This window comes from Pinus tabuliformis, chromosome 7 (assembly GCF_031772625.1).
Source record: "Pinus tabuliformis cultivar Carrire ecotype Pingquan chromosome 7, CPIR1, whole genome shotgun sequence".
Taxonomy (NCBI): Eukaryota; Viridiplantae; Streptophyta; class Pinopsida; order Pinales; family Pinaceae; genus Pinus; species Pinus tabuliformis.
Window position 1 is genome coordinate 489,839,547 of NC_142293.1, and position 18,800 is coordinate 489,858,346.

Sequence of the window (18,800 nt, forward strand, 5' to 3'; positions counted from 1 at the left end):
GCCTCCCACCTATTCATGATCATGATCATGCTATTCATTTGATTCCAGGAAGTGTTCCTCCAAACATCAGGCCGTACAAATATCCCTATGCCCAAAAGAGTGAAATTGAACGAATGGTTGCAGAAATGCTAGAGGCTCATATAATTCAACCTAGATAAAGTTCTTTCTCTACTCCAGTAGTATTGATGCACAAGAAGGATCGATCATGGTGCACGTGTCCAGATTATAGGGATCTCAACAAGCTCACTATTAAAGATAAATTTCCCATTCCTATCATTGATGAATTATTGGATGGACTGCATGGATCAAGTTACTTCACCAAGTTGGATCTTCGTTCAGGATATCACCAAATTAGAATGAAGATTGAAGACATTCCGAAAATAGCATTTAGAACTCATGAGGGTCATTATGAATTTTTGTTCATGCCTTTTGGCCTTACCAATGCACCTTCTACATTTCAAGGTTTGATGAATTCCATTTTCAAACCCTTCCTTAGAAAAATTGTCTTAGTATTTTTTGATGATATACTAATCTACAGCAAGCCTTGGAAGGATCATGTTCAACATGTTGACAGGGTGCTCAAACTATTGGAGGAGAAATAATTATATGTAAAAAGCTCCAAATGTTTCTTTGGGGTACAAGAGGTGGAATATCTGGGTCATATTGTATCCCATGAAGGTGTTAAGGTAGACCCTAGCAAAACTAAAGCCATTAAGGAATGGAAAATCCCCACATCCATAAGGCATCTACGAGGATTTCTCAGGTTGACAGTGTATTATCGCAAGTTTGTTAAGAATTATGGGAGAATAGCAACACTTCTAACAACATTATTGAAAAATGATGCATGTTCATGGACTCCAGAAGCAACAAAGGACTTCGAACATCTTAAAGAGGCAATGTGCTAAGCATTGGTCGTAGCTACGCTGGACTTCACAAAAACATTTATTGTGGAATGTGATGCTTTAGGAAATGGAATTGGTGTTGTTTTAATGCATGATGAAAGACCCATTGCTTTCGAAAGTCGTCTGACCAAAGGAAAGTATTTACACAAAGCTATTTATGAGAAGGAAATGTTGGCAATACTACATGCACTTAAGAAATGGTGACCCTACCTAATGGGAAGACACTTCAAGGTAAAAACAGATCATGGTAGTCCTAAATACTTTTTAGAACAAAGATTATCCTCTGAAGAGCAACAAAAATGGGTCACAAAGATGTTGGGTTAGGACTTTGAAATCATCTACAAAAAAGGGAAGCAAAATGTTGTGGTAGATGCACTCTCAAGAAAGGATGAGGATGTGGAAGCATTGTTGTGCGCCATTTCTATTATCCAACTAGATTGGATAAACGAAGCAAGGGATAAATGGAATAATGACGAAGAAGTGTGTGCACTCATTCAAAAGTTACAACAAGATCCCAATACATCTGATACATTTAGCTAGAAAAATGATTCGTTATGGTACAAAGGTCGCTTATACCTATGTAAGAATTCCCAACTCAAACAAAAGATTCTTATGGAATTGCACACTTCTCCCTTAAGAGGGCGCTCAAGATTTTTAAAAACTTACCACAGGTTTAAGAAGGATTTTTTTTGCGATGGCCTTAAATCAGATATTCAAAAGTTTGTGGCGGAATGTTTGGCTTGCCAACAAAATAAAGTGGAAACAATTAATACCCGAGGTCTATTACAACCTTTATCAATTCCAAGCCAATGTTGGGAGGAGGTTTCAATGGATTTTATCACAGGTTTACCAAAGTCTGAAGGAAAGAGTGTCATCATGGTGGTAGTTGAAAGACTTACCAATTATGCACACTTTTATGCATTATCACATCCATCTAAATCCAATACATTTTCTATTGCATTTATGGAAACAATTCAAAAGCTACATGGAAACCCAAAGATTATAGTAAGCGACAAAGATCCCATTTTCACTGGAAATTTTTGGACAAAATTATTTTCTTGTCTCCGTACTCAGTTAGCTCATAGCTCATCTTATCATCCTCAATCTAATGGGAAAACTGAGATAGTAAACAAATGTTTGGAAGGATATCTTCATTTCTTTGTATCTGATAAACAGACACAATGGGTCAAATGGTTGCCTCTGGCTGAATGGTGGTATAACACTTCCTTCCATACTGCAGCAAAAATGACCCCATTTATGGCACTTTATGGATATCATCCACCATCCATCACATCATATTTAAGAGAAAATTCTAAGGTTCAAGCAGTGGAACATCACATCGAGCATCAACAACAAGTTCTCCAACTCTTAAAGGATAACCCCACGTTGGTGCAGAATAGAATGAAACAACAGGCAGATCAACATTGCAGCAAAAGAAGTTTTGAGGTAGGTGACTGGGTATTCCTACGGCTACAATCATATAAACAAATGTCCCTCAAGCAAGCTAAGAAGGATAATAAATTATCACCAAAGTATTATGGTTCGTACAAGGTGTTGCAAAAGATTGGTACTATGGCATACAAATTGGAGCTTCCTGCAACTTCCCAACTCCACCCAGTTTTCCATGTTTCATGTTTAAAGAAGGTTATAGGTGACAAGCTCCCAATTTAAACAATCTTGCCAGAACTTGACAAGGAAGGAAAAATCATATTGGAATCGGAAGCTGTCACAGAAGCAAGAACTCAACAGCTATGAAATCGATCAATTTCGGAGTATCTCATCAAGTGGAAGAACTTATCCACTGAAGAGTCCACATGGGAGGATGAGAATTTTATACAGAAGCATCAAAAACTACTCAAGTGTTGAGGACAACACTTTTCAGAAGGAGAGGGGCATGTCAGGTCCCTATAATACTAGTGATTCCCCCATTACTATTGTCATTGTAGCCCTTATTGTTATTATTGTGCCCCCATTGTCCCCATATTGTTATTAGTGTGCCCCATAGAAACCCAATATTGTTATTGTTGTGCCCTTATGTTATTACTATTATGTCGGCTTGATTATATTGTGATCCCTTAGACTCATATATATAGAAGGGAGGTTTAGTCATTTGTATCATCCAAGAATTGTTCCTTTGTGTAATGTAAAGGAGGTTTCCCCCTCTAAGAGGCTAAATTCTAAGGCGTTGATCTATCTTTTCTATCTTTTTGTGAGCTGGTTTCATAACATGGATGATTAGAAATCATAACTAGGAGAAAATTCTATAGTGATTGGATTGGTTGCATCTGGACTAGTTGGTGACCCAGTGTAGCCCTTGAAATTTTTTCCTAAAGGGAGTTTGACAAGTGAAGGTTGCATGGATTTGTTGAGCCTAATGTGCAGTACATTGATGGACTAGTGGACTGTTGGATTGGCATATTGTAGTTCAAGTATTAGCCAGTCGAGAGGAGCGGATTAATGAGCCTGTGTTCATTGTAGCTAAAGTGACTTGCAACAGTGATAGGTGGCAGCCCTCCTAGAGTCTCTATATATTGGTTCTTGATGAACTAAGGGGAAACTAGAGAGAAGAATGGAAGGGAAGGATCGACATGACGAGATATGACATATATGCTGAGATTGTAGTGAGATTGTCATTGTATCTTGTATTCTTGTACTTGTGTATATTTGAGGACCATTATCCCTCATATGGGAGCCCTAGACAGTTGTATTATTCAGTTGGTTTAATATAACAAAGATTGTGTTGTTGTACATATTTGTACAACCTTTTGTAAAAAGTTATCTATACTTGTGCATGTGTGATTTACTGCTATTTATATTCCATTATGCAAAGTATATTTGTTGAGATTATTGGTTTGGTAGCATCAGATATTTTAAAATTCTATCCTAGATCCCAATATCATGGAAATTCAACATGGTATTAGAGTGTGTCTGAGCTACGTTTGAAGAAAGTGAATCAGAGTGTTTACAGTGAAGTACAACTTAAGAGGGATTTGGTCACATTGTAGGTGAAGGGATCACTACAATGTCGAAGTTGCAGGCTAGTCTCTGGTATGAGTATAGGTTGCAGGGGCTGTCCAACTATAGTCCATGGAAGGAAAGGATAAAGTTGGTCTTGTAGGTCAAGAAGATCTAGGAGTTCACCGAGAAATCCATCAAGAAGTCAACTGGCCCAAAGGAGCTGGAAGTGTACAAGGATTTAGATACAATGGTGAGATTGATCATCTTAGATGGTGTGGGGGATCCCCTAATACCTCATTTTTCTAGGAAGAAAATTGCACATGAGATGTGGATGGCTCTTCAGAAGTTGTTCCAGAATAAGAACGAGAACCGGGTACTGGCATTGGAGGATAATTTTAATTCCACCAAGATGATATAGGGTGAATGAGTGAGTTTGTCTCTGACGAGATTGTCTCAGGTCAAAGATGAGCTTGCTTCCATCGGTATGACTATTTTAGATTCTGATATGGTGAGGATTTCTTTAAAATGATTCACCGAGGAATGGAAGCCCTTCATAAAGGGGATTATTTCCAGAGAGAAGTTACCAGAATGGAATATGCTGTGGGACGACTTCAGTCAGGAAGAGTTGCAAGATGAAGATATTCATCCAAAGAAGAAGTCTTTCGATGATGACATGGCACTTAAAGCATAAATGAAGGGTAAGTAGAAGAAGGACTTGAGTAAAGTCAAGTGTTTCAACTGTGGAAATATGGATAATTTTTTGTCGAGATTTCCTATGAAGAAGAAGATGAGAGATGATGAGAAGAAGAAAGGGAAGAAGGTTGTCAGGGTTTCCACCTCTATTGAGATATATGCTCTCACTCGAATGTTGGAGGAGGAAAACTTTGCTCTGATCTCTCATTTGTTGCAGGGTACTATCGATGAGGATGGATGGTACATGGACAATGCTGAATCAAAACATATGATTGGGTCAGAGGAGGTTTTCAAGACTCTAGCTAAATGGGACTCGAAGTGGCACATGGTGGTGGGTGACAAGAGTCAGAAAGAGATCCAAGGATCAGGATTTATGCCATTCATGATGGAAATAAGATGGGTGATTTGGTTCCAGCATGTACTGTTAGTACCAGGACTCAGATATAGCATGATATTTGTCTTGATGATTGAGAATAAGGGGTTTGAGGTCTTGTTCCAAGATGGGAAGGCAAGACTCAGACCTAGAGGCCCTAAATCCATAGGTATTGTTCTTGGAGTTAGAGAGCATGGTCTATACATGCTGATGGGCATGCTTATGGATCATCGGAAGAAGAAGCAGGTGGATGAGGTGCAGGTTCCAGAGAAGCAGGTTCAGGTGCAGGCTTCAGAAGGGAAAGTACAGGTTCCATAAAAGAAGGTCTAGGTTCCAAAGACTCAAGGAGAGTCAAGATTTAGAGAGAGCTTGCAAATTTAGAGGGAGACTTTGCAACCCAAGAAGAGAATGTGGTTAGTGGGGAGCAAGGGTGCTCCTATAACTTCCAAGAAGGAATCATGGAGAGAGTGGAAGACATTGCGGGAGAAGAAGAAGAAGAAGAAGGATGCTTCTAGTGACAACGACACTTCGAAGAGAGGCTTAGTTCCCATTACAGGGATTGTTACAATTGTGGGCGCCAGCAGTTGGGCGATTGTTGCGAGTAGTGATGACGATGATGAGTTACTTCATAGTCTTGGAAGTACATCCCTTGCTAAAAGGGAGTGTTTATTTTTTAGTGGATTGGAAGCACTCCAAGCCCTAGGGTTCCAGGTTTGGAGGTTGGAGCACCACAAATTCATTTGTGGGCTTGGAACCCAAGCTTGGGGTTTCACACTTGTTGATGTTTGGGCCAAAACCATCGATCATTTTGGACATGTGATGGATGAAAATGATAAAGGGCATTGAGGAGAATCAAATGCAATGATAATTGTCGAATTCCAAGTTGTCTACAATGAGTGATGAATTTTTGAAGGTTGATGATGGGTTTTTGGCACATAAATCATGTAGGCTTGGTATGAATGTGCCAAAAGACATGTCTATTCATGGATCCCTTGTATGGATATAAATATAAGGTGAGAGGATTCATTTTAATACATTGAAATGTGCAAATCACTCTTTGTTACACATCTGAGGCAACCAAGATTTTCTAAGGAGGAGGACGAGTAAATTAAAGTTTGTTTGAAGGTTGCATTGCTACAAGAAGGAAGCCACATGGTGTGAGGTCAGTCTGAGGTTATTTGCGAGGTATTTTGTGTTGATTTCAGGTCTGAATTATAGAATAGAGGCAACAACATTCCCTGAGAAATTTTGTGGAGTGATCGGTGTGGTATTGGAAGCATACTTGAGGTTGTTCCTTAGGCCATAGTCCATGCACCAAGAAGGATTAGGCCGCGGGTCAAATAATAAAGTTGTGTGTGATGTTTGGGGGCTATTAAATAGACAAGAACAATAGCAACAAGGAAAAACAAGCTAATGGAACCAAGGCGCGACTCTGAAGGAGGTTTGGCAAAAGAAAAGAAATGTTGTAGCAACTTGCTAACAACCCTAACTAGATACCAGACCTACAACAGTGTCATTCTAGCCCATCAAGAATGCAAAGGTATGTATTATGATGTGTATGTGTTGAGTTTTTCTAGTTGGGTGGTTTCCATGATTGGACAGTTGTTGCAGCTTTTGGGAGGCATGTGTTAGGGTTGTCTTCGATGATTATAAATCATAACTAGGAGCAGATTCTATAGTGATTGTATTGGGTTCCTTTGGACTGGTGGAGGGAAACGTGTTGGTGACCCAAATTAGCCCTTGACAAGTTTTCCTAAAGAGAGTTTGATAGCTAAAGGTTGGGTGGATTTGTTGAGCCTACTCTCGAGTACATTGATCGACTAATCGAATGCTAGATTGGCAAATTGGAGCTCATGTATTGGGTAGCCATGAGGAGCAGATTGATGAGCCTGTGTTCATTGTAGTAGAAGTGACTTGTAGCAGTGATAGGTGGAAGCCCTCTTGGAGTCTCTATGTCTTGGTTCTTGATGGACTAAGGGGCAACTAGAGAGCAGAATGCAAGGGAAGGACTGACATGATGAGATAGGACATATATGCTGAGATTGTAGTGAGATTGTCATTGTATCTTGTATTATTGTACTTGCAGATATTTGCGGGCCATTTTCCCTCGTACTGGAGCCCTAGACAGTTGTATTATTTAGTTGGTTTAATATAATGAATATTGGGTTGTTGTGCATATTTGTACAACATTTTGTAAAAAGTTGTCTATACTTGTGCATGTGTGATTTACTGCTATTTATATTCCACTGTGCAAAGTAGATTTGTTTAGATTCTCAGTTTGGTGGCATTAGAGATTTTAAGATTCTATCTTAGATCCCAAAATCATGGAAATTAAACACTATGAGACTGACATCTCTGATATCTACTCTGTTGAATGAAATTTGTAGCAAGAGATAAGGATCTCATTAACAAAAGCAGGAAGAACCCTGAAATGTTAAAAGGAAGGGCCAAATCCCCTTTTGATGCCCTTAGACCTGCAGAGAGTGGTATAAAATTTGTCATCTATCAAACTCTTAAAACTCTAAGAGTGGAATCTTAAAGATAAAAACCTTTTTGACAACCCAAGGAAAGTCCATCTTGGTCATTACCTGTAGCATTATACTAGTAGGTGATTACACCGTTGCTTCAAACCACACTAATCTTCAATCAAATAATGTACTTCAGGGAGGAAAGAACTAGCATTCAGGTATAATCTTAGTATAAAACGCTAATGGGTTTGGAAACTCAAGTGAAGTAAAAACCCTCATAAAATTGCAGAGTGCAGAACCACAAAACCCCAACAATGCAAATGATGGAGGAGAAAAAGGAGGGGTTGTAGTAACTCTAACTTATTGTTGAAGCATTCTCAACATCAGATCTCTAATTTTGATATCGACCATCTCTCTCTGACACATCACATTACCGAATGGGATGTCACAATGAAGCAAAGCCACGTAACCATAAAATCACATGGCACACCATGGTATAGATGGGGCACTTTAACTCCTCATTTAAAGGGTAACACATGGGTAAGATATATATTTTACATAAGCTAGATCATGGTATCAAAAGTGTTAGCATTGGTAGGGTGCATATGTTACATATGCAAGTTTGTGGTAGCAAATGTGTTGTAAAACCACTTCTTTCTTATATATCCAAGGGATCAAATAGTAACATAGGATGGCTTGATTATAATAAGCCTCCTTAACGTTATCAAATGTTACTTCTCTTCCCCAATAAATGCCTATTGACACTACCAAAGTAAAGGTGAGGTTAGTCTCAATTTTGATTCATACTTAACTGAAAAAATGCAATGAACATAAAGTAAAAACTGTGATGTCGGAACAAACCAGAATATGATACACTTAATTACATATGTGACAGAGAAGCATATGATTGTTTTTCAACATCATAAGGAAACAAGTAAAAATGAAAAATTGCATAGGAATTTTTTTATTCTTTTTAATGGTGTAAATTTGAGGTATATTACTGTGTGTGTGTGTGTTCTATTTCAAAATTTGTTATATATTTGTCAACATATTATTTTTGTATGTGCATGAATAATATCATTATGATACCCATTTCTAAATTTATCAATATTAAATAAATTCAAGAAAATATAAAGAAAGAAAACAATGATTGTGATATAAAGTCATAATATTCAATGAATAGTTAAGCCAATGTCATTTGAATATAGTCTCATTAATCGACATCATTCCCACTCTCAACATTATGTTGAATTTATTCTTGTTTTCCTTAATTTCTATAAGGCCCCTCATTTAATTTCATTTTCTCTCCTCTCCATCATATTGTAAGTGTCCATACCCATATGATGCTATTAACATGAATGACATTTTCTTCTAAGCCAGTAATACAATGTTTTTGTTTTTTTAACATTTTCTATTAAAAATTTAAATAACCCATTATGTTCTAGTTGGCTTCCACCTTTGAAAAGTAGCATATGCATCTCAATAAACACCTTCATTTCATTACTAATTCATGTCACATAATCTTGCTATTGTGTTGGTGCTATGCTCATTTGTCCCTTTACAACATCATTGTGTAAGGGGAATGTATCATAAGCTCATTATGTAGAGGTATAGTGTAGTAACCCTCAATTGTGGGGACATTATCCCTCAATTTTCTTCCATAACTTCATGTAAATACTTTATTAGAAAATTGTTTCTTATTATGGATGGCCAAATTAATTATTGTGTGCTCAATGCTCTCAAGAAAAGTGCCTAAATATTTATGTATAATCTCTTAATATATCTCATGACAATATTGTTCCTTTTCATATCAATCCCTTTCTTCCATATTGAAATGTATATTCATAATTCCTTTTTTATTTTAATCAATATTAAAAAGATTCATTGTTTGTATTTAATAATTAAAGCTATCCCATCGATATTAATAGGAGTTTACCATTTTGTTTTTTCAAGTGATGTTTTATAATGGGTAATTGGCTTATCATTAATGAGATGGAATTTAAATAATTGATATTCTTTCAAACCAATGCTATGGGAGTTACATTTAAAAAGGTGTGGTTCCACAATTTTTTTTATGTACAAATAAAATATCAATTAAATATCAAACATAATAATTTTGATTCCTCAAATTTCTTATAAATATCCATAGCAACAAAAAAAACAGTTTTCATATTAATTTTGTTGACAACTTTTCATAATTTCAACCAATCATATACCCACAAAAAAAAATACAACTTTGACAATATCAAACACTATTCCCTCACATTAAAAGGGACAAAAATCTTTTGTTATTACCTACACAATTATCTATTAGTTATAATAATATTGTTAGAAATTGTTTTCCAAACTTACAAAATTTTGTATTATGATGTAATTTTCTTTTTCTAACATATTACTTGAAATATTATATAAAATTAATTTAATATAAAATTTATCTTTAATAATTACATTACTAAAATTGAACATATGATCTGGATAAAGTTTTTAACATGACATGGACCCTAAACATCCACGTAATGAGATATTTATCTTTTCAATTACCCCATAAATCTGCATAAGAAGAAAGAAAAAATGAACACACGAGCATAACTATATAGGAAATGAAATATAGTTTTTCAATTTAAAATCTTACCGATATAGGAAAACGTAATTGGCAAGTTTTGCCGAATTATTTGATAGATTGATGACAATGACTCTTGAGGTCGAGGAGCATCCCATCCGCGTTGATCAGGGATAACGTAACCTTACCAGTAATCTTAGCTAAAATATGTTGCAGAAGCTCCATGAATTAAGGGAAACGATAAGAATAATGTCGGCCAATATTGATATGAATATGTTGGAGCAAAAGGGGAACCATGGTCTGCATGCAGTAATTGTGCCAGCTCCTGCACAGGGTCATGTAAACGCTCTCATGAATTTGGCCCAACTGCTGGTTATAAGAGGATCTTTTGTCACTTTCGTCAATACTGACTGGACACAGAAGCGCATGGCGGAAGCTTCAAAAGACGATAAATCTCTTGTTTCTAGAGACGATCCTCAGTGGGAGCAGCAGGGACAAAAAATCCGATTTCTGTCTATTTCTGATGGTTTACCGCCCAATCATGGCCGCAACTCCAACCCGAGCGAGTTACTTGCTGCGCTGCAAAACTTAGGCCCCGCCTTGGAGGATCTCCTCACCACTATCAATGCCAATTCACCATCATTTCCACCCATCACATTCATCATTACAGACGCCTTCATGTCCTACACAGAGCAAGTCGCAAGCAATATGAAAGTGCCTAGGGTTATCTTCTGGCCTTTTTGTGCCGCTGCCTCCATTTCTCAATGCTACGCCAACTTACTTCTTTCTGAGGGACGTATTCCAGTGACTGGTACGTTTCTCTATTTCATATCAATATCGGATATACATTCTCTGAATCTTGCGTTAACCTTTTTAAAGGTATTTCAGGGTTTTGTTTTCTTATTTATTTATTATATAAATCAAAATTTATATTATTACCATGATGGGGTGGAGGTAAGGAATGATGAGGGGAACGAATGCATTCACTGCCTCCACCTAGGAGAATTGAACCTTTGTAGAAATTGCATGTGCTATACATACAACCCCAACATGGAAGTTTCGTGATGAATGGAGTTAAATTTTTATGTGCATAAGGTAGGTGAGTGGATGTTGTTAATAATTCCGGGCATGGGTGTTTTTGAAGGTGGAAGAGAGAACTAAGCGTTTGTGCAGGCCGCTAACCTGTCCAAACTTCTTTGCACTTGCCTTTAAGCGATACATGTTGTTGCCAGTAAGGATTTCTTGAATGCGATGTTGGAGGCTACTAACGACAGGTCTATGACCCTAGAGAGGAAGATAATTGGAGGCTACGTTGTGCAAGGGATAGAGGGACATGAGAATGGTATTCACATAAGTGGTCTATGGGAGTTGGTATTTGGATTCAGCCAGCTTGGTAAGTCCACCAAATGGGTATCTCATCTTCTTTACTGTGATTTTGCATCATTTCAAGTGGGAGGCGTTTTGTAACTGCGTTGGTCTCTAGATTTTTCCATTCCCTGCTAAGGGTAGCCTAAGCTTTCGAGTTCGCTAGGCATATTGTAGTAGTGTTAGTGGTTTTGTTATTTTTACTTGGAATACAAGGTTAGAAAATTTGGAGTAGGAGGAGGGTGAGAGTCCTCGAGGCCTTATCGTTGTGACCAGTGTTAGAGGGGGGGTGTGATCTGTGGTCTAGTGTCCCCAGAGTTTTTATGAGGTAATTAGGGTGGTTGTCAGGTCACTGCAAGTTGGGGTTGGGGAGGTGTCCTCATGGTACCAAGAACCCGAATTCTATAGTGGGAGAGGGCCCTTGCTGAAGGTGGTCGCCTACAAAGCAGGTGCGAAGCTTTCAGCCCTGGAATTTGATAGTTGGCCGTCCAAGGGTGGCGAATTACTCGATTTGTGGTGCAATAAAGGAAACTTGGAGCTGGGTTCAGTTGCCTAGAGGGGCGATGGAAATGTATAGCCAAAGGGGTAGAGCTAGCAGAGGGATTGTACTGCGTGAGAAGAGGAAAAACATGAACAGGATGCAGTGGTAGGAGAGGGAGAAGATGTCCAAGATGCAGAGCTGGATGAGGTGGTGGCCCATAACCCTAATGAGTCGCTCAGTTGTGTATTTCTCCTTGCCTCTTTAGATGTCCTAAAGCACAACTTTGGAAACTTAAAGAGCCTGCTTTTGGAAACTTACACTGCCCCGTTGAACTAGGCCAATGAACAAGTAAAAAGTTTGGTCTGTCTTGATACCTATATATACACTAGATGCTGGTCATTTAAAGAGCTTGCTTTCGGAAACTTACACTGCTCCGTTGAACTTGGCCAATGAACAAGTAAAATGATCCAGGTGGATGTTGGTGGCCACCCACCTATCCCATTTGGACCCCCACAACTGTCTCTTTCAGCTTTTTCAGTTTCCTAAATTGTAGCACAGTTTACTATTTTTAGCAGTTTTTCAGGTCCTGAACTTCCGGAGCCGTTTTGAGGCCCTAAACGACGTTTTTTGGGGAATCTGGGGCAACATGGGTCCATGGACCCATGTTGTCTCCCAAAGTGGTAGTACTCGGATAGATCTTTCTAACGAGCTATCGTACGCGTCAAACGGAGATCGTATGCCAAAGTTACGACCCCGGGAAATTGATGTACCAATTTACCCAAACGGGGCCCACAATTTGGCGTTTCATCTTCTAGGGTTAGGTTTCGGGATGTGAAGGGTTTTCCATTGTTTCTCAACAATAAATAGGCCTTCGAGCCTCATTGTAACACAGTTCCGAACAGTTCAGAGGCATGTAGCCACCACATCTCTTCTCAGAGATAAGCTACCATCGCCCTAGCTGGTTTATTTCCATTTCTGGTTGTAAGCATATTTCAGTATTTTCCATTAATGAAATGAAGTATTATTTCCGCTGCATCTTTTTGTATATGGTTATCTCTGTAATTTGTTGCGTTCCTATTTAAATCCGGATCAGTGGTATCAGAGCGGTCTGCTTTTTCTCTGTTTTTCTTTGCATGTCCCCAACGAGGTCGGGATATAAGGAGTTAGGGCTTGAACTGGTTGAACCTTTGCAAGACCAGCCTCGCAAATCCCGACGGCCTCCCATGGCGGATGAGAAGAAAGACGAGGGGGCAGGAGATCCTATCAAAATCTTGCTCGAAGAAGCGCTCGAGCGGCAAAGGAACGCGATGATGGACAGCTTTGCGCAGATTCTTCAGCGGCTACCTAGAGGCGACGCATTGGCTTCCAATAGCGACTCTGGAAACGCCACACCGTTTAAGGTACAAGTTAATTTTGAAATCCCCATCTTCGAAGGACAAATAGACGCAGATGCCGTAGATAAATGGTTAAATCTGCTAGATGGGTATTTTTCTGTTCATGAATTTTCAAGTCGGGAAAAGATTGTTTTCGCTCTTCTCAAAGCAGCCCCCCATGTTAAGGATTGGTGGGAAACCTACTGCGAGCAGAAGGATGAAAGTACAGGCTCACTATTTTCAGCCGCACCCACTTGGAATGACTTCTGGGATGCCATCAAGGAGCAGTACTACCCTGTCGGAAGCTATGAGGACAAATACATCAAATGGACCACACTGCGGCAGGGACGAGACCAAGATGTGCCGGAGTTCACAAACATTTTTCATACCCTTCGCACACAGTTGGGTATCAAAGATTCTGAGCTGCATCTGGTACTCAAATACCGTGGCTACCTACACAGATACATCCAGGAAGAGATGGGGTTCTTGAACATCTCCTCACTCGGCACAGCATACCGATACGCTGTCAAAATCGAGCAAGAGTTCAAACAGAAGAAGCGAGACTTTGGATCTGCAAATCCGAAGCCCAAAGGACAAAGCCAAGGCGGGGTGACCCAAGACAACCCGTCGAAGCCGCAAGAAAAGAACACGAAGCCGAAGAAGGACACAGGAAAGTGGTGTGAGTTCCACAAGAGTCCCACTCATAACACAAGTGAGTGTCGGACCAAGCAGTGGCTGGTGGCTGAGTTGAAGGCTTCCGAATCAAAGGCATGTTCTGACCCTGAGCCAGAACCTGACAAGGGTAATGACAAAGGGAAGCAGATCATTGATGCGGATCCCAGTGCCACTGTTGCCACCGCCAAGATCCAGAAAGATGAGCCCGAAAATCCAGAGGAAGGGGAGTGTCTTTTCCACTCACAGATGTGGGTGAAGGGTTCGCCGCTACAATTCATTGTCGACAGTGGCAGCCAAAAGAACCTCATTTCAGTAGAGGTCATGAAGCGGTTGGGCCTACCGACTACACCACACCCACAGCCGTACAGTATTGGGTGGCTTCATGAAGGACGAGATCTCAAAGTTCGCCAGCAGTGCCGCCTTCCCTACAGCATCAAGCCCTTCATAGACGAGGTATTGTGTGATGTTACACCTCTGGATGTTTGTGATGTACTATTAGGCCAGCCATACTTGTGGAGGCGACATGCTGTGTATGAGTCAAGGCCTCGCGCTGTCATTATTTCTTTGGGTGATTCATTATACAGGATACCGAAGGTAGCCCCACATACCGCCACCTCTTTGATCACTGCTAAGAAAGGCAACAAGCTCATCTCACAGACCAGGAAATTCATCTGTCTGGCTCACTCCCAAAATAAGGGGAAGATCGTTGCTACATCCATGACCCCTGCAAAGGGTTCCTCCATGCAGCAGCAGCAGCAAAGGGATACGGTCATGACAAAACACAGGAACAACTTCTCCTCACCCACATGGGTACCACACAAGTTTCAGGGGGGCAACAAAGTCTGGTTGCATCGACAGAGAGAACGCCTTACCAGAACCCATCAGAAGCTCAGACCACTCCGACATGGTCCTTATAGCAGTACCAAGGCTATGGGGAACAATGCTTTGGAGCACATCATTCCTCCATTCCTTCGCTTGCACCAAATGTTCAATGTGGACCATCGTCGACCATGCTTCCCACCATCACTGGACACATCAGAGATTGCACGACAAGTTCAGCAGATGGAGGAACTCAACGCAATGGAGACCATTGCTTCCTAAGGGGGGAGGAATGATCCAGGTGGATGTTGGTGGCCACCCACCTATCCCATTTGGACCCCCACAACTATCTCTTTCAGCTTTTTCAGTTTCCTAAATTGTAGCAGAGTTTACTATTTTTAGCAGTTTTTCGGGTCCTGAACTTCCGGAGCCGTTTTGAGGCCCTAAACGACATTTTTTTGGGAATCTGGGGCAACATGGGTCCATTGACCGATGTTGCCTCCCAAAGTGGTAGTACTCGGATAGATATTTCTAACGAGCTATCGTACGCGTCAAACGGAGATCGTATGCCAAAGTTACGACCCCGGGAAATTGATGTACCAACTTACCCAAACGGGGCCCACAATTTGGCGTTTCATCTTCTAGGGTTAGGTTTCGGGATGTGAAGGGTTTTCCATTGTTTCTCAACAATAAATAGGCCTTCGAGCCTCATTGTAACACAGTTCCGAACAGTTCAGAGGCATGTAGCCACCACATCTCTTCTCAGAGATAAGCTACCATCGCCCTAGCTAGTTTATTTCCATTTCTGGTTGTAAGCATATTTCAGTATTTTCCATTAATGAAATGAAGTATTATTTCCGCTGCATCTTTTTGTATATGGTTATCTCTGTAATTTGTTGCGTTCCTGTTTAAATCCGGATCATAAAAAGTTTGGTCTGTCTTGATACCTATATATACACTAGATGCTGGTGATCTTTTTGAAGTTACAATAGGACACATTTAACCAACCTACAGACACAGTGAAGGTTTAAGATTACTATAATAATTTTATTCAATTATTATCATTTTCTCTGCAAAGAGAATAACTACAGTTTGTATCCTTTTCAGAAAAGGAAGCTAAAAATTCAGAAAAGCTCATCACTTGTCTTCCGGGCAACATCCCACCATTGAGGCCAACAGATCTACTATCCTTCTACCGCGCTGAAGATCAATCCAACATTCTTTTAAATGCCTGTCTCCATGAATCACAGAAGCAAACTAAAGGGGACTACACATTAGTGAACACGTTTGAGGAGCTGGAAGGGAGGGATGCAGTAACAACACTAGCTTTGAATGGTTGTCCTGCTTTGGCCATAGGACCTCGTTTTCTTCCAAATTTTTTAGAAGGTCGGTCTTCTGGCTGCAGTTTGTGGGAGGAGGAGGAGCGTTGCCTGTCATGGCTGGATATGCAACAGATGGGATCAGTTATATATATTTCCTTCAGAAGCATCGCTGTCAAATCATAGCAACAGCTGGAGCAGCTGGCACTAGGGCTAGAGGGCTACGGACAACCTTTCTTGTGGGTTATCCGGTTAGATATTGCAGAAGGCGAAGCTGCGATTTTACCTGCAGGTTTTGAAGAACAAAAAAGAAACGGGCAATGTTTGTGAGGTGTTTGTGAGGTGGGCGCCACAGGTGAAAGTACTTGCCCACGCTTCAGTGGGATTATGTCTCACACACTTTGGATGGAACTCTATGTTGGAGAGCATGAGCATGGGAGTTCCCGTAGTAGGATTGCTATATTATGCTGATCAGTTTTTGAACTGCAGATTCGCGAAGGAGGTGTGGAAGATCGGGCTGGATTTTGAAAACGTGGATGTGGATGACCAAAAGGTGGTCACGAAAGAAGAGATGGAGGATGTTGTGATGAGAACAGCATAAGGAAGGATGATTAGAGATAACATTGTCAAAGTCAAGGAGTCAGCAACAAAGGCAGTCCTCCCTGGAGGATCTTCTTTTGTAAACCTGAACACATTCGTTAATGACATGACGATGAGTAAAGTTCACGAATCCAAAATTGAAACCATGTGACTTGGATTCTAGAAGATGTCATTAAACACCTGCCAGATTTGAGAATAATGTATTTGAGATTATCAAAACTCTTTCTAACCCATTGCATGCCTCCATTACAGGAACCCCTTGTATCTGAACATGTTTGGCGAGGGTTTAAACCTCTCACGTTTTACTACATGAGAAGACCAGTATTATTCATTAGCAGAAAAATATTTTAGATGTTGAACATATTAATTATAATCATCATCAACACCCCATTTCATGGCTTGAATAGCTGCAGCTGATTCAGAAATTACACATTAGAATGGTAGGTAGATTTGTTGAAACATTAATTTCACCTGCGCCCGCATTTATTCCAGCAAAACCGCCAGTTTATATCGCACCACCTATTGGCAAATGCTGTTTTTGTCAGAGGGCCTCCGAACACCCCGACCAAGTGACACGCGTCCTGTGTACGATTCGAAAACCACCAAACTCCCGGCCGGTAAACATCATTTGGTTTGTGTGAGTTAAGCATGCGATATGCGTCCGATTAAGTCAACGGACCAGGATCTATTTTCAAGCTGCCTGAACCTTTTTGATTTAACCGCCAGTTCTAACTTTAATGTATTAAATGAATGTGTCATAGTTTTAGGTAAAAACTTTATGTTTTCATACGACATGTATTAACACATAAAAAATATATGCGATATAGTTTTGTTTTGGGTGTTGACCTTTTGTTTTTTAGCACACGGGATGAAAAGAGAAAGGGTTCGCGGCAGCGAATAAAAAACCAGGGGAATAGCACAGCAGTGTGAAAAAGGAGAAAGACTTGCAGCAAATGAACATTTGGAATTCCTTTTTACAGGTGCTTGTAGTTTGTTGAAATGAATGGGAATGCAAATGTAATTTTTTTTATTGAATATGTAATGTGAAAACCCAGCAGCTTGAATGTAATGAAAAATTTCACACAGGAGTGAATGTGAAAAATTTCTTTTACAGCAGTAAACCTATGTAAGAAAATTTTTATTTTACAGCAGTGAATGTAAAAAATTTTCACATAGCAGTGAATGAAGATTTTACACAACAGTGTAAAATTATTTGTAAAAGAGGCAGAGTAATTTTGTTTTTGGTGAAAGTTCTTGGTGAATCCCTCTGAGAGAGAGGAAGAAATATGTATCAGGCATTTTATGAATTAATACAAGTTTATTTTGGTGGAGAAACTCTGCTTTGCTCAGAAATTTTTTTTTGGCTTCCCTGTGCAAAAGAACCTGAGGAGAAAAACAGAGCATTGACTCTGTGTTCAGTTAATTTGTGTTTGAAATTACCAGAAATTTCCATCATGGTATCAGAGCAGATCCAGGCTCTTTGAAGGTGATAAAGAAGCTAAAGGAAGGTTCCTTTGTTGCAGCAGTAAATCTTCTCCAGCAAAGTGAAGTCTCAGGCAAAAGAATCTAGGTATTCCTCAAAGTTTTTTTTGTGTTACTGCTGAAGAAACAATCAGTATTTTAAATACACAGTCCAATATTTGAAGCATAGCTGAGAATGCAAGGAATGGCTAGCACAAGCACTAGCATAGGTATTTTTAATCCTCAGCTCCCACAGTTTAATGGGAAAAACTATGACTATTGGGCAATAACCATGAGAGCCCTGTTTGCCTCACAAGATTTATGGGAATTAGTTGAAGATGGTTTTGAAGAACCAACAGATGAAAATGAGTTTAATATGTTAACTCAGGCAGGGAAAGATCTATTGAAGAGTAATAGGAAGAAGGATTCAAAAGCCCTCGTATTTTTGTATCAGTCAGTGCATGAGAGTGTGTTTCCAAGGATAGCAGCAGCCAAGACATCCAAAGAAGCATGGCAAACTCTCAAGAAAACCTATCAAGGCATGGAGAAAGTGAAGACTGCAAAACTACAGTTGCTGAGGAAAGATTTTGAGAATCTGTGCATGAAGGAGTCGGACAATATTGACTCATTCTTCACACATGTGATTGGTCTAGTCACACAGATAAGGACTCATGGAGAGACTCTTGAAGAAAGGAGGATTGTGGAGAAAATATTGAGAGTCCTACCCTCAAGGTTCCATGTGATTGTCACCAC

General features: G+C 39.8%; 1 protein-coding gene across 1 annotated transcript; it reads left to right on the top strand.

The window, feature by feature from the left end:
• The first annotated feature begins 10,203 nt into the window (after positions 1–10,203).
• On the top strand, positions 10,204–16,587 carry LOC149248168 (UDP-glycosyltransferase 85A1-like). The gene is made up of 4 exons (XM_089447974.1): positions 10,204–10,765; positions 15,775–15,980; positions 16,073–16,237; positions 16,342–16,587. Exons 1-4 carry the CDS (start codon positions 10,204–10,206, stop codon positions 16,585–16,587), a joined length of 1,179 nt encoding a protein of 392 aa, XP_089304100.1.
• Positions 16,588–18,800: the final 2,213 nt, after the last annotated feature.